The 15,414-nt window shown below is 38.8% G+C and overlaps 1 protein-coding gene across 6 annotated transcripts in view; it reads right to left on the reverse strand.

Moving 5' to 3' along the window:
* Window positions 1–1,506: 1,506 nt before the first annotated feature.
* RABGAP1L (RAB GTPase activating protein 1 like) overlaps window positions 1,507–15,414 on the reverse strand; it is a 694,034-nt gene continuing 680,126 nt past the window's right edge. For 3 of the 6 annotated variants that reach the window (XM_060091228.1, XM_060091230.1, XM_060091229.1), the window contains 4 exons: window positions 14,214–14,297; window positions 10,706–10,777; window positions 8,416–8,613; window positions 2,011–7,176 (listed from right to left, as the gene is read on the reverse strand). In XM_060091228.1, coding sequence (XP_059947211.1) covers window positions 7,024–7,176; window positions 8,416–8,613; window positions 10,706–10,777; window positions 14,214–14,297 — 507 coding nt within the window. In that variant the 3' untranslated portion in view covers window positions 2,011–7,023. Of the gene's footprint in view, window positions 1,569–2,010; window positions 7,177–8,415; window positions 8,614–10,705; window positions 10,778–14,213; window positions 14,298–15,414 lie in introns of those variants that run through there. The other 3 variants (XM_060091224.1, XM_060091223.1, XM_060091226.1) reach the window with 2 other exon arrangements.

Here is a 15,414-nt window from a genome sequence, read left to right on the forward strand (position 1 = left end):
GAAAAAAAAATTAAGAACTTTGCATCCTGAGATAAATCAAAAACAAAACATCATCAACAAGACATACACACATCAGGGTCATTGTGTCTAGTTCTAGTCTCCCAAATAAATGAAATTCTGAACCTGAGCCTTTCCTGTAAAATTGGACTCCCTAAAATCAAACAAACACTTTATCTCTGACTTTTGCAATGCTGATGTCTAAAAATATGGATAGTAGTGTGAGAACTGCTGTTTTCCCACCATGAACAAACTAATTATAGATTCTATACTTGGAAATTGTGTAGTTTTTTCCTATAAATAGTTGTAATTTCTATTTGGCGAGCTTGTTCTTCTAAAGCCTGAACTTCCTTGCAAACTTTCTTTGCAAGTAAACTTTCAAAAGATTTTGCTCTGAGTGTCCCTTTGACAGTACTGAAAAGTTTTGTTAAAGTATAATTTCAAAAAGGTGAAATCAAGATTCTCATGCAAATATAAAACAAATATTAACAAATATTTTATGCAATTCATTGCATAAACCACCAGGGTAGCAACAAGTTCTTAAAACTCAAAGAGTACATTTGCACAGGTGGGTACTTTAGGCAATTTAACAATGGAATATTAGTGTAAGGTTGCAAAGTTAGACACAAACTAGTTAATGTCCTACAGGGTAGTAAACTATACATAACCTTTCGAGTCATCTATTCCACTGGAAAGAAAATAGGGATTTGCATCCCTACTGGACAAAAATCTACAGGTTAACAGGTAACTTCACTAAGTGTAGGGCCTTTAATCAATAATGAACAGTAAGTTCCACTTACTGTTCATGTCAAGACCATTCATGACCTCCTCACTGCCAAGCTCAGTAGATATTTTCTGAATAATTTGACTTTTTTTTTTTTTGCGGTACGTGGGCCTCTCACTGTTGTGGCCTCTCCCGTTGCGGAGCACAGGCTCCGGACACGCAGGCTCAGCGGCCATGGCTCACGGGCCCAGCCGATCGCGGCACGTGGGATCCTCCCGGACCGGGGCACGAACCCGTGTCCCCTGCATCGGCAGGCAGACTCTCAACCACTGCGCCACCAGGGAAGCCCCGACTGTTTAATTTTTATGTAAAACTTCTCATTTTTTAAAATACTGCATAGGCCAAACAAAAGATGTCTGTGGCTGGGTGTGGGCCGCAAACTAATTTTACAATCTCTGATTACTATTTTTTAATACATGCTGAATTCTAAGAGGAGCTGACTAATCTGGCATTCATTCGGTTCCATGGACACCCAAAGCAAAATGCAAATTAGAACAAAATGCAAATAGGGATTCTCTGCACCCTGCCTCCACTTCAAGAGAGCCTCTGGAGTTCTGTTTGAATTATATGATGTCACCCACTGTGCTGTACTCTGAAAGGTGAGCAGCAGCCACCCAATCCAGGATTAGCCAATCAGATTTTTGCAAGATTTTGAAACTGGGACACTGAGATGCCAGCCCATCTCTGCTGGTCACTTGAAGAGAGGACATGTAAACTTGGAAGTTGTGCACTTAGAAGCAGGGGATGCGTCTTTTCAGAGAGAGAAGCAGCAGCAGATAAGCATCACCTGGCAAGACAAGCAGAAGAGTGATTATCAGAACAATTGCTTAGGTTGCTGATGGCAGTTCAGTCCCTTGTCCCCGTGCCTCTTCAGGCCCAATGGTTTGGCCTTTGGTAGCTATGAGCTAAATATACTTTTTTCCTTTTAATTAATTGCCTTATTATTATTAAGCTAGCTTAAGAGAGTTTGTTACTTGCAACCAAGGAATCACTATAGAGAGGAATACAGGGCACTTGGTTGTACCTGCTGTACAGATTATCATTTTGCAGGGTATAACCTGGAGCAAACTCCTGTACATTTCTTCTTGCTAAATTCACTAGAGTCTAGTGTCAGATAAGTTTTTCACAAACATTGGGTTCAGCTGATTCAGAATAAAATCAACTAGAAAAAAATTAAAAAGCCATATGGATTTCAGAACAAATGTTTATTACTGCTTAATGGGGCCAAAGGAGCAACACAAAGCATTGAAAACATCACTGGCTCACAAAAACAGTCATCTTGCTACCTTCTCGGTTGCATTTGTTTATTTCACAAGGCTTCATTCACACATGAAAACAAGATACTAATCCAATTCAAGTTCATAACAATTATAAAAGTAAACATTTGTTGGGACAATGTACAATAAATTGCACTTTTTTTAAACAAGCATTACATTTACATTTATAGAGTGTACTATACATAATACATGGAATTATGGAAACATCTAATTGGTCAGTGTTGACAGAGGAGAGAGGCTGCTCACTAATTTCTTTTGAAGTCAATTAGCACTGTTTGAGCTAATCAACTCCTTTATTCTGGAACCTGTTTTCACTGGAGAAGCCATGGGCAAAATCATAGAATTCATAAAAATAGATGGCACAGAATTTCTACTACCTCCTCAGCAAGGGAAAGGTAGGAGTTGAAAGAAATGACGTGGGGCTGACTGAGAAACTTTCTTCCTTATCTGAACTAAGGATTCATACATTATGCAAAATACCAAAAATAGAGAAACTGATGCAAAGGCTATTGGGATCTTGGATTCTGGGGCCATTTCCAGGCTTTATTCTTGTGCTTTCACATGACACCAGAGTCTTGATGTGTTTATGTCCTTATCATTCAGTTTCCTATATTTTATTCCATATATAATATATAGTTATTAAAAGTTACATTTTAACAGAAAAGATTTTACATGTTAACTTACTGCCAATGAAAAAGGAAAGTAACTCAAAATATTCATCTTCTACTCAATGATTCTTTTTTCTTAACGTTTTCAGAATACCACTAATGATAAACCAGGGGTGGAGGTGGGGAGAGTAGGACATGTTGATGAACATGTTTTTATAGCAGGTAGCAAATACATTTGGAGATAAGCTTGACGTGTAGTCTTTTAGATGGAAGCTAAGAAAGGGACTTCTGACAATTGACTGTAGTCACTAAGCTACTCATAAACATCCACTTTTCTCCTTACAACTCAAGATCATCATCTCCTATTGAGGTGCAGCCTGCACTGAAGTATTCATTTTGGTAGCTCTTGAAAGATAAGGAAATCCCTAAGGGCTTTACCTATATTATATGGAAGCCACTATGAGAGAGGAAGGATGTTTTCAAGCAGTTCCAGTTCAATGTGACAATCAGCATGGCAACTAGAGAGAAAGAGTTTTATATATCTGGTAGTAGGAAACACAGGCCACTGAGTTGTGCCTGGCCTTCTGTATCTGATCGCCATGTACATATTCAGTTGCATGGTACCTGGGTATACCAAAGAGGCAGGGATACTCCATATAAAATTCTACCAATCACACACACATACACAAATCTCACAGCATTCAAATCAAACAACAGAGTTTGTCCATGCTCTCATTTACCTGTAATTGAAGCAAGAGAATTGGAGCTACTTTAGAGTGGTTTTTTTTTTAAGAGTAAGTTATACAACAGAATAATCTTACTAAGTAATTAAAAGTGTTATTTTCCAGAAAGATAAAACAAACAGGGTACTTAATTTTTTGAAAGCTTTTTTTCCCTAAAAGGGTCTTGAAATCAGACAACCACCTTAGCAGAATAATGAGTAGACTGATTTCAGCTCAAGAAAAAGAAAACTCAATCCCTTACATTAGATACATATGCGATTCTCATCCTCAGTAACTAATCAATTCCTTAAAGGATCTAACTCTCATCTCTTGTGCCCTAAACTGTGTATTCTCTTGTTTTTCTTACTTTAGGTAGGAAATGAAGCTACTAGTTATTAACTAGAAAGTATTTTAAGAAAATGGAGTAAGGGTTTGAGAAAAATGAATATTAATACACAGTATAAGAGGATGGAATTTTTGAAAACAATGAAACAAGAAAAATACTATTAAATACCCCAACATCAGTACAAACATTACTTTTCTACTTTATTATGGAAATTTAAGAAAGCCAATGCAGAACAAATTACTAACTTAATAGTTGGGAGAGATGAAGAGAATTATTGGTTTCATGGAAAGATAGGGTCATAAGCCTATGTGACATTCCTATTAATGTTTCTGATAGGCATTCATATACAGACCATTAGGTAACTGAGAATTTATTTGCATTAAATTGTATGTAACTAAATATAACCAAATTGTGCCATGGCTCAGGATGTGGGAAGCTAGCAAACATATGCACTGCAAAATTCAGCTTGGTTTCTTTCAGCTTTAAGGAAATGTGTTAAGATTCTCAAGATATAAAAGCTAATGACTGAATTATCCAATTGAATTTCATTCTCTTAAGTTATTCTGCAGAATTTAATGAAAGGAGAAATCGTCACTTCTCAGAATGTTGCAAATGTTGGATTTTTGGAGGAATGTTTTATATAATGTATGCTAGGAAAAGATGAAAAACACTCTAGAGTATCGGAAAATTTCCTGGATATTTGAGCTGGTCAATCTCTTTCTAAAAGAAATCAAGAGAAGAGTAACAATTCTCAAATATACTTCAAAAGAAGAGAAATTAAAACTAGCAGTTATTTAATGCTGGAATGCATGAATTTTCAAACAACACATGGTGAAGGGCATGGGGTCTGGGATAGTGCTATTATAATATTGTATGAATAATATCATACACCAACTTTTGAATTTTCTTTCCTTCTGTATTTGCTATTGCTACTTACCCAAAGACATTGCAGTGAGGGACAGTTTAGACTATGGTACCAATACACATACCCAAGTATGATATGGAACTGGAAAAGGAAAAAAAAAATCTATGGATGGCCACTGTAATCTTTTAAAAGAGTTAAAAGAAAATGAAAAAGACAGATTTATTAAACATTTGGAATATATGTACTTAGTTATTTTGTTTAAAGAAAAAAATGTAATGGGCTATGAAATTGAGCCAGGTCTACAGATAAGAACTGGACCTAGAGCTATTTCTCTCTCAACTACCATTTAAGGAAAATTATGCAATTTAGGCATTCTGTGAAATGTAAAAAGAGCTCTGTACAGTAGAATTAGGAGATTCACAAAACACAAAAGAACATTTAATTTAGCTAGCCATCTGATAAGGCAACTTGTACAAGGCTTCTTGGGATCAAAGCATAAAGTACCAGTAAAGCTAACAAACTCTATTAAAAGATTTACAGAAACAAGTACCAAGATGCAATTTTCTAGCCATTATATTCTGCAAAAAAAAAAAAAAAAAAAAGAAAAAAAAGTTAATTTTTCTAAACCACCATGTTGGGAATGTTAAAGTCAACACAGATACTCAGAATGCTATTTTCCTTTTGGGTGAAAGGAAATGAAAACTATGATGAGAGATGTCAGGACAAAAAAAAAAGAACTCTATAAGAAAAGTATTAATTTGATGAGTGTAAGGAAGGATAACAAACAACCACATCAGTTTTATGGGCTGTAGATGATACGAACACTTACCGATGAAGGGGATTTCACTTTTTAGAGTTTAATGATTACTTTAGAGGAAAGGATCCATCATGAACAACTTGTAGTACATGCTCCTGGAGTTGAGATGGCTCTTAGATGATTTTTACTTCCAAGAGTGTGTTACTTTTAACTGCAACATATGGCACAGATGAGAGTCACTCTGGCACTACAGAGTTTGAGATACTTTGCAAAGAATATGTTCAACAGTGAAGCCAAGCATGAGTATCAATAAATGTTACTATACATAGCTGACAGTAGTTTGGTTGCTGTAAAGGACCAAAGCCCTCCAAAATAGCTTAAAAAATGGGAAAATTAGTTTTTCCCTTACCAAAGGATTTCCTGCAAGGACTATTTATAAAGACATGTTAAATATAATTGAAAAAAATATTTCCATCAACTTTTAAACAATAGCTTTACCTTTCCATGAGATAAGCATTTCTATAAAGGTTATATATGCAAGCAAAAATGTTACAAATGCATTTGCATCTCTTCATCTAGGGGTACAAAGGGCACATTTTTAGGAAGCTACAGAAATCAGAAAAAGTTGCCTAATATTAAACTAAGATGATATGAAGCTGACTTCTATTTCCCATTTCATAACTTTAACAAAGTTACAGTATATTAGTGTTCCTTAGCAAGTATATGTCAACATTAAATGAATACTCTGTCCCTGGTTCTACATTCCATTCTAAGCACAACAGCTGTTCCTTTCTAGGGCCTTTCTAGGCTTCCCTGGTGAAGGTTTCCTAAAGATGCAACTCATAATATCCACTTCTGACTTTACATTTGTCAGAAGTCACAACTGTGTTCTTACTTAGGAACTCGCAATTCCCATGTGGAGTTCTTAAAAGGACCTGTTAGAAGACCAGGACCAAAATGATTTCTTTTATCCTGCATTTATCAAAATCTCAGTTCTTTTTATCTAGTGTGTGTTTTCAATAGCCTATCTTATTCCATGGTTCTTGGCACTTCATTTCCACATGTACCCAACAGAAAATGAAAATAAACTGTCTTTGGGAACTGTTCAATCCCAGGTCTGTTCTTTCCTTTGGATAGGATTACCGCTATCCTGGGCATCACTTTCAGGAGGAAACCTGACAGTGGTCATGACTGGTCTCACAATGTGCTTTATCTGAATGAATCCTGAAAAGTTAAGAGGTTTAGGTTGCAATCTCTTTTTCTTGCTGTGACAAATACCTGCCTATCACTTCAAACTTGGAATAAAAGACAACTCCATTTTTATGTAAGATAAAAATAATATGAATAATTAGTTCTAAATAAAAAGCATTTAGTTCTGAATTACTTATTTCCAACCAAACATCAGGCATGTAAAATAATGTGTAATACTATGATGGATCGGAACACAGTCTTCCATGAAGAAGCACAAAAACAGGTATTCGACATAAATCAGGTTAGTTTAAATAACATCCCTTTTTTAAAAGTGTCAAACAAGAAAGAGTAAGAGCTACTGAAAGATCCTGGCTTGCTTTCTGGCCTCCTTTCCTTCCTTTTAAAGGGACACCAGGAATCATCCTGGGTTTCCGTTGCTTTGATCGTTGTGCTCTTGTACTTGGGTGAGGCTGGACCTATGTGCTCTCCTTGGGGGGCTGGGTGGCCTGTGGCGGCTGCAGTGGCTGCGTTCCCGTGGCCGTTTTGATAGAGTTAAGGGTTTTGCTAAACCAAGAGTTTTTTGCAGCTTGGATTTCATTCATAAGGGCTCCCCTCTGATGTTCAAGTTCCTAATTCAAGAAAGAAAATCATCTGAGTTATATAAATATCTTCTCTCTGCCAAAAAAAATTAGAGTATAGCTTTTTGGAATCCACAGGTCTACACAGCCGCAGTTTTCTTCCTACAAAACCCAGGTGAGATTTAGTTGGCTTCTGAATGCAAGAAAAATAATTAGAGCTAAAAGAATTACCACTAAAAACCAGAATGTATGCTTTCTCTGATCAGTGAAATGAAACCTCATTTTATCCTTTTTTCCCCCGGCAATTTAGGTCTAAATCTAGGTTTAGGCTACAGCCTAAGAGAAGATGTTTAAAACCACAGGTAAACGTAAACATACAGATGGAATGAATTTTTCCTGATAGTGTAAGCATGAATAAATTCTAGTTCCAAACACATGGCCTGTGCCCTTGAGGACGTACAAGGTCAGAAGCAGAAAGAGTTCAGGATCGTTAGTGTGGTGCAGCAGGTGCCATGGCAGGATACGGCAAGGGTGAGGGTCACTGGTAAGAAGGAAGTGGGAACAGTCCATCAGAAGCCAGGACTGCTTTTCTAACTCTGATATCCTCCAATATGGAAAGAGGTTATGGGGAAAGGGATTTGGCAAAATCAGGTAAAGATGAAAAGAAGCTCCAAAGAAAGAAAAGAATGGCTGTCAGCCAACGTTCAACTATCAGGGGAAGGATAACAGGAGGGGTTTGGCCTTTCAACTTTCAGGGTCAGCTAAGCGACCAAGTTCAATGGGAAAGGACCATGGCCAAAAAATATCAGGGTAAACTAAAAAGGCATATGCTTAAGTTCTCACAAGATATATATAATTTTAGTTATTAAAATTTTATTTAAAACTATGTGTTTATATCAGTGTTTAAAAATGATGTAAGGGCTTCCCTGGTGGCGCAGTGGTTGAGAGTCCACCTGCCGATGCAGGGGACACGGGTTCGTGCCCCGGTCCAGGAGGATCCCACATGCCGCGAGCGGCTGGGCCCGTGAGCCATGGCTGCTGAGCCTGCGCGTCCGGAGCCTGTGCTCCGCAATGGGAGAGGCCACAACAGTGAGAGGCCCGCGTACCGCAAAAAAAAAAAAAAAAAAAAAAAAAGATGTAAAATGCAACTCATTTGTGGGCAGAAAATGTATTCATCTTATATGGTAACATCGTATGATTCTGAGCTCGATAGGCCGACTCTACAGTACTAGACTATCCTAGACCACTAACTGTTTATTTTTTTAATTGATCTTTTATCAAATCACCAACCTGGATTTTACACTTGGCCTCCACCAGCTGCAGTTTGGTTTGTGCCAATTCCAGCTCCATCTCCCTCAGTTGCTTCTTAAGAGAGTCCTTCTCATCATCCAATTCAATTCCCTGGTCCTCTCTGCTTACGGCTGCTACTTTCAAAGCACCCTCCTTGCTAAAAATGTCACTGCAGTGTTTACATGCCATCATCTTACCCTGAAATATCCAAAAGAGATAACCAATATCAAACTGCATTTCACAGCATAAATCATGTCCTGAAACAATGCAATATGATTTTTCTTTAGACACTGCTTGTGGTCATCAAATGCAGGCCCATTTATAAAAGTAATTATTTTTCTTGTGCTATGACCAAAATGGTTATAGTTGGCACAAAACCCAACTATCCAAGACAGGTGCTACTTTTTCTTACAGTATCTCTAGAGAGACTCTGGGGATAGAAAGTATTATAGCATTTATTTGAAATCTTTTCTAGAAACTTTGTACTACCATTATCCTTACTAGACGCCAAGCCCCATGGCATATATGCTACATGCATTACCTCATTTAGTTATGATTAGATGTTATCACCCCCATTTTACAAATGAAGAAATTTAAGAGTTTAAGTAACTTCCCTGTGGTAGACTGAGGAAGGTCATTATGACTAACCTAAGTCTACCCCTGCAACAAGTGTAGTATATGTCCTTTTGTTCAACTTTAAGTGAAGATGATCATTATTGTTCAAGGTGATAAAAGCAACTCCGCCACATGCCTGGATGGCCAATCAGGCACAGAGCACTGAACAATGGCAACTCTTTTCAAAACAACAGTGCTACTGTTTTCTTAAAATATCTTCAAAAAGTTTAGAGATAAGAGATACTACAGGGCTTCCCTGGTGGCGCAGTGGTTGAGAGTCCGCCTGCTGCTGCAGGGAACACGAGTTCGTGCCCTGGTCTGGGAGGATCCCACATGCCGCAGAGCGGCTGGGCCCGTGAGCCATGGCCACTGAGCCTGCGTGTCTGGAGCCTGTGCTCCGCAACGGGAGAGGCCACAACAGTGAGAGGCCCGCATACCGCAAAAAAAAAAAAAAGAGATACTACAGAATTTTGATCTATTTTGATGTCCTACTGTTACAAGCTCAGCATGTCCATAACTGTAACTATACCCCTCTCTTCACACACACACACAAAGTAACTCTGCCCACACTTCTGTGTCACTGTGCATTACCCCACCATTTAGGCCTAAAGACTTTGGTGTCATCTTTCCATTAGCTTCTCCTTCACTCCATATTCAGCTGGTCATGAAATTCTTCCTCTTGATATGTCCAAGCATGTCTCCCAGGCCTGAATCCCAAAAAGTCACCTTCTCAGAACAAAGTTCCTATTTTCAGTTCTCATGTCTCAGATTTTCAGGTTACAACTTTAAAAATATGTATTTACTGAGCATTTATTGTGTGCCAAGTACTAGACTAAGCACTTTATTAACAGGATCTTATTTAATCTTCAAAATGACCTTATGAGGTAGGTAATATTATCTCTATTTTACAGAACACAAAATAAATCTGAGAGAGGTTAAATAACTTGTCAAGTTAAGTGATATACGAAAGTGCCTAGAATGCATTTATTTACTAGTATAAAGCTGAATATATTCAAATAGAATTATATCAGGTTTCTGTAACACTGGCCCCAAGAGCTTGGTTTACTGCTTTTTCTATACAATAAACAATCACTTTTTTCAAGTAGGTAATCACCATAAGGAGTTTTACCACCAGGGGGCAGCAGAGAAATAAATGCTGCACATTTTCTTTAAAAACAAATATCTACTTTTGGTGGAAAAATCAGTTACCCAACGTGTTTCCTCCAGCTGAGTTCTATACTGCCCATGGTGTCCACTGTTTAAGAGATTAATGGGATGATCCTACTGGGTTGTACAATGAAGTCACATCAATTCAGGCACAGTTGGGATGCAGGCTGCTGAGGGTTCGGGTTTCCAGGTTTCCAACAACCAAGAAAGCTCAGGGGCCTCTTGTGACAATGCTGAAATCCTACCTCCTTTCCTGTTACCTGTCTCTGACAGCCCAAAATATTTCTGGGAACATAACCTTTCATCTGGCCCACACCCCAGTCAGAAGAGGGACCCTATTCACCCTAATTCCTAACTCCTTTAAAACAAAGGTGGGGTGCGGTCGTGTCTACAGGCTGTCCTGCCTGTGGTGCATGACCATATATTGGGATCCTCCTATCAGGTGCCCACTCAAGACTACATGAATTTGGAAGAAAGTGTATCACAGGACTGTTTCATTCTTCCTCACCTTTACCACTTCCATCTCCTCCTTGCTGGCTGCTTGCTGTTTCTCCAGTCTGGTACTCAACTGGGAACAGATCTACAAGAAAGAAAAGAGCTACTTTACTAGAAAGTAGAATGTCTCTTGTAGCATGTGCACACAGCTGTTTATTCACTCACATCTCGGATGCTATAAGAAATTTTGCAAATGAGTAGCACTGCAAATGCCGGTCATTCCCATAAAACAAGCAGCAGAAAGCCTGAGAGTGTTCCGTGTGTAAAGCACACCTCTATCTCGATCAGTAGAAGAAACACATGGGGTAGACTTGCTTTCTTTCTGTCACTAGCTTCCGTGACTGGTCCCAGTGAATTCCTGTCCTCACTTTGGAATCAATCTATAGAATCTTTGCTGAGTATCTACTTTGGGCAAGGTACTATCCTAGGAATCTGATGAAAAGAATTCTGAATTTCTTCATGACTGAAAAGTGCTGTGCTGTGATAATCAGTGAGAAAGAAAATGTATGTGAAGGGTTTAATATAGAGCACCATTAAATAACATCTCATTATTACTGATTCTGAAATAAGGTGCTAACAAGTACCAGGAACAGACAGAAATAAGTGCTTTCAAAGCCCCCTAAAGTTGTATTAAAAAAAGAAAACAGGGCCTCCCTGGTGGCGCAAGTGGTTGAGAGTCCGCCTGCCGATGCAGGGGATACGGGTTCGTGCCCCGGTCTGGGAGGATCCCATATGCCGCGGAGCGGCTGGGCCCGTGAGCCATGGCCGCTGAGCCTGCGCGTCCGGAGCCTGTGCTCCGCAACGGGGGAGGCCACAACAGTGAGAGGCCCGCATACCGCAAAAAAAAAAAAAAAAAAAAAAAACAGAAGTTCAAGTCTTGCTAAACTTGAGTGAAATAAGAATTTTTTATTTTGGAAAAAAATGGAATAAAAAAGTTAGGGGATGTCAAATTTTCAAGGGCAATTTGGACTAAAAGCATAAAAGTTCTACCACTATTATCAAAACGGACATTAAAAAAAATCCCAGTCTACTCAAAAATAGTTCTAGAGACCTGGGACCAGGTTGAGTTCAGTCTCCAATTTGTCCAGATCTAAGCCTGGAAACAATAAATAGGACTATAGGGCTGATGTTAAAAAGAAGAGATTTCTCAAGCAATTTTGGCAAACAAATAAACCCTTTTAAATAAGCCCAAACATATAGCCAGTAATAGCCAATTCCAACTACAGAATGCATTTAGATTACGTTATATGTTTAATTGTCTTCAAAGAGATGGGTCTGTTGCCTTTTACATTACTTCAAGTGCTTGCCAGATAATATTCAAGAATAGTCCCAAAGATTGCTCTTTGAAGAGTGCTGCATATGGTGGCCACTCAGGGCCTGATGAAAAAATGATGAAAAAAATGCATTTGCAGCAATGGCAAGCTCCATAGCACACGGTCTTTAACGTTCCTTTTATTGCTTAATGGCTAACCAGCCCTTCTCCTAGTTACCTAAATTCAAAATCTCAGGATCTCTTCCAGTATTTTCCCTTATCTAGCAAAAAAATGACTCTTGTGTTTCCTGCTTCTCCATTTTCATTACTACTTATAGTAGTTCAGGGCCCTATTTTTTTCTCCCCTGGACTCTGCTGTTGGCCTCTTACTGCTCTGTGTCTTTCTTTGCCCGTGCATCTCTCCACTTGGTTCCACATTTCTCCCTGGACAGAGTAGTGCCAATTATATGTCCCTGGTCATGCCACTGTCCTCCTATAAACAGAATAAAATCCTAACTCCTCAGCCTATCCATGAAGACCTTCCTTGAACTAGGCCCCAACTCACCTTTGCTTCTCTTGTCTGTACTTGAAACTCTTGCTAAACAAGACTCTTTGTCACTAATCTACCTCCCATGCCTTTGCACATGCTGTTTCCACCTTTCCACCATTTCCATCCTCTCCTTCTCCATCTCCAGATACCCAAACCTCACCTAGCCTTTGAAGCACAACTCAACTCACTTCCTTCTCCAGGAAGGGATTCCTCATTTCCCACATGTAAGAAATTCCCTCTCCTCTTAATTATGGACAGGTTTTACCTCCGTATTACAAGATCAGCTTCCAGAGAAGAGCAATTGAATGAATTTACCTTTTATTCCTCCAAAGTAACAAGCCTCACATGTAGCAGGCATTAAATAAACATATATTGATTTTGTACATCTGTATGTAAATATAGATATATAGATATAAATAGATTATAAAAGAGAAGAAGATAGCTCTGAAGCCTTATTTCTAAGCAATCTTCCATGGAGGGGCAGAATCCTTATGGAAAGGTGTTCATAATATACAAATGAACTAGTTTCCCCCAAAATGCATGAACAATATAACTTACATTTTTATTTATATAGCAACAAAGCATACTCAGTGTATTTAGTGATTCTTTCTAGTTGGCAAGATTAAGGGAGGCTTGTTTTCCTTGTGCTCTTCTGCACTTCCACAAGGAATGTAAATTTCATTTATAAGCAAAAAAACACTTTTTAAAAAAGTAAGCCTAGGGCTTCCCTGGTGGCACAGTGGTTGAGAGTCTGCCTGCCGATGCAGGGGACACAGGTTCGTGCCCCGGTCCGGGAAGATCCCACATGCCACGGAGCGGCTGGGCCCGTGAGCCATGGCCGCTGAGCCTGCGCGTCCGGAGCCTGTGCTCCGCAACGGGAGAGGCCACAGCAGTGAGACGCCCGTGTACCGCAAAAAAAAAAAAAAAAAGTAAGCCTTAGACTTCAAACTCCTCTGTGAGGCAGGAGACCCCAGGGAAATTTCTGGATAAGTAGGTGGCATACAGTACCTTAACAATTCTGGAAAACTGGAACTTGAACAGTCCAGTCAGAGTACTTCGGCAACAAGAGGAGTCCTTGCCATGTCCCAGCATAACCAGCAGGGACAGGAAGATACTACTGGAGCTGGAATGAAGCCTTTCTGAGACACGCCGCCACCCCCCCTCCCCCGCGATGGGACTAGAAATGTCCTCAAGGAGAAGAGCGCCGCTCCACCATTAAAAGATCTTTTTCAGGTTAACAAGAGGAGGTTAATTGCTAGCACTGGCCTCTGTTGGGTAAGGCCATATAGCCATGTGGGAAAAAGAGCTCCCATGTTCTCTACTGTGACAGCAAAGGACTCATGGATCTCCTAGCTGTTGCCATTTAATAGTGACTAAACTTTAGTGCTCCGCCAAGAGGCAAATGTTACTAGTGTGATCTATTGGAAATTAGCTTCTGAGTAAGGCAGAGACAGGATCCCAATGGTAATAAGATTTCTTGTTCCTCTAAATCTATCAAACATTGAAAACAACCAACAGATTGTTTTGCTCAATTAAACTTCTCATGTTATCAGCAAGCAGTTCCAACCACTGTCTGTTTCAGAGGAGAAAATGAGCCAACAAATATAATCAATGCAGTACAGTTACTGTTCTGGAAACTCTGAAAACAAACAAACTTTTCCCAAAGAAAAGAGCAAAACAATTAGTTTTATAGTGTCGAAGCCCACAATGGCACATTACCTGTTTATACTCAGCAATGATAGCTGTAGTCTTCTTTATTTCATATTCTGCCTTCTCTAGCTGTTTCCTGAAGACTTCTTTCAGCTAAAAGAGTAAGAATGAGAAACATCAAGACTCAGTCAAAATCTTAATAAATTTCCATGAACATCCATATTCAAGTCTGCCTGATTCATAGTCAACAACAATGTAAACAGCTGTAAGTACACACATTTTTCCTACTGCAGTTGCATGTTGGTCATTTGAAAAACCTAATCATCTCCAGAGATACAGAAATCTTACTTTTTTTCCTGCAGTGTATAAGAATATGAGCAATCTTAGTATAAAACTGCTTATGCTTTTTAGTACTTTATAAATATATTGTTAAATAAGTGTCCATTCAGAAGCTATCTTTATCCTTATGAGAGTCTAAAACAAAACATCAAGGCAGTATTGCATGTACTCTTGATGCTCTGCAATAAATTACTGAAAAAACATTTTAGGGCTTCTTCTTTCGTCCCATATCGACACTGCTGTTACTCCTCAGGAGGTAGGAACAAGAGGCTTTGGGGACTGGAGTCAGACATGGGAGATGGGGACTGAAGAAACACTGACTTTAGAAGAAGTTAAAGTGACATAATGCAGTACTTGTTACAGTTGCAGAAATACTAAATTATGAATGCTAAACCTAAAACCACAGTTATTTCTTAGCCTGGCAGCTCTAGAATTCTAGGTATAGAAGAAGGTTAAGGCAATGAAAAAGCTCAGGTGCCACCAGATAAAAAGGAAAGAATTCGATTCTCCCAAATTGACCAAACAAAAAACAACTCTGGTTAATCTTTAAGTACACAATCAGAAAAAAATGATGAATTCTGCTTTGCAGCATCCCAAATTATGAATGGAGTATACTCGGTACTTGTAAATTCACAAGTTACTGCAATTTATAACTGGTCTTATCATTACAAGATTTAGGAATTTCTTCACATTTGCTACATTCTAAAATTCTAAGAGCATTTGTAGGTTATACTGATTCAAACTTAGTTGTTTATATTGGTCTCTGTTCTCTCTGTTACATAATTCAAGGACTTCAGCCATACCCTTCATCCCTTCTTCAATAAGGCCACACTGACTCAGGGTCAACTGAGATAGCTGAGATGCTTTGAGCAAGTTCATTTAATTTCTCTAAGCTGTAGCTTACTCATCTGACAAATGAGAATAATCCCTA

This window comes from Mesoplodon densirostris, chromosome 2, assembly GCF_025265405.1.
Source record: "Mesoplodon densirostris isolate mMesDen1 chromosome 2, mMesDen1 primary haplotype, whole genome shotgun sequence".
In the NCBI taxonomy this organism is placed as follows: domain Eukaryota; kingdom Metazoa; phylum Chordata; class Mammalia; order Artiodactyla; family Ziphiidae; genus Mesoplodon; species Mesoplodon densirostris.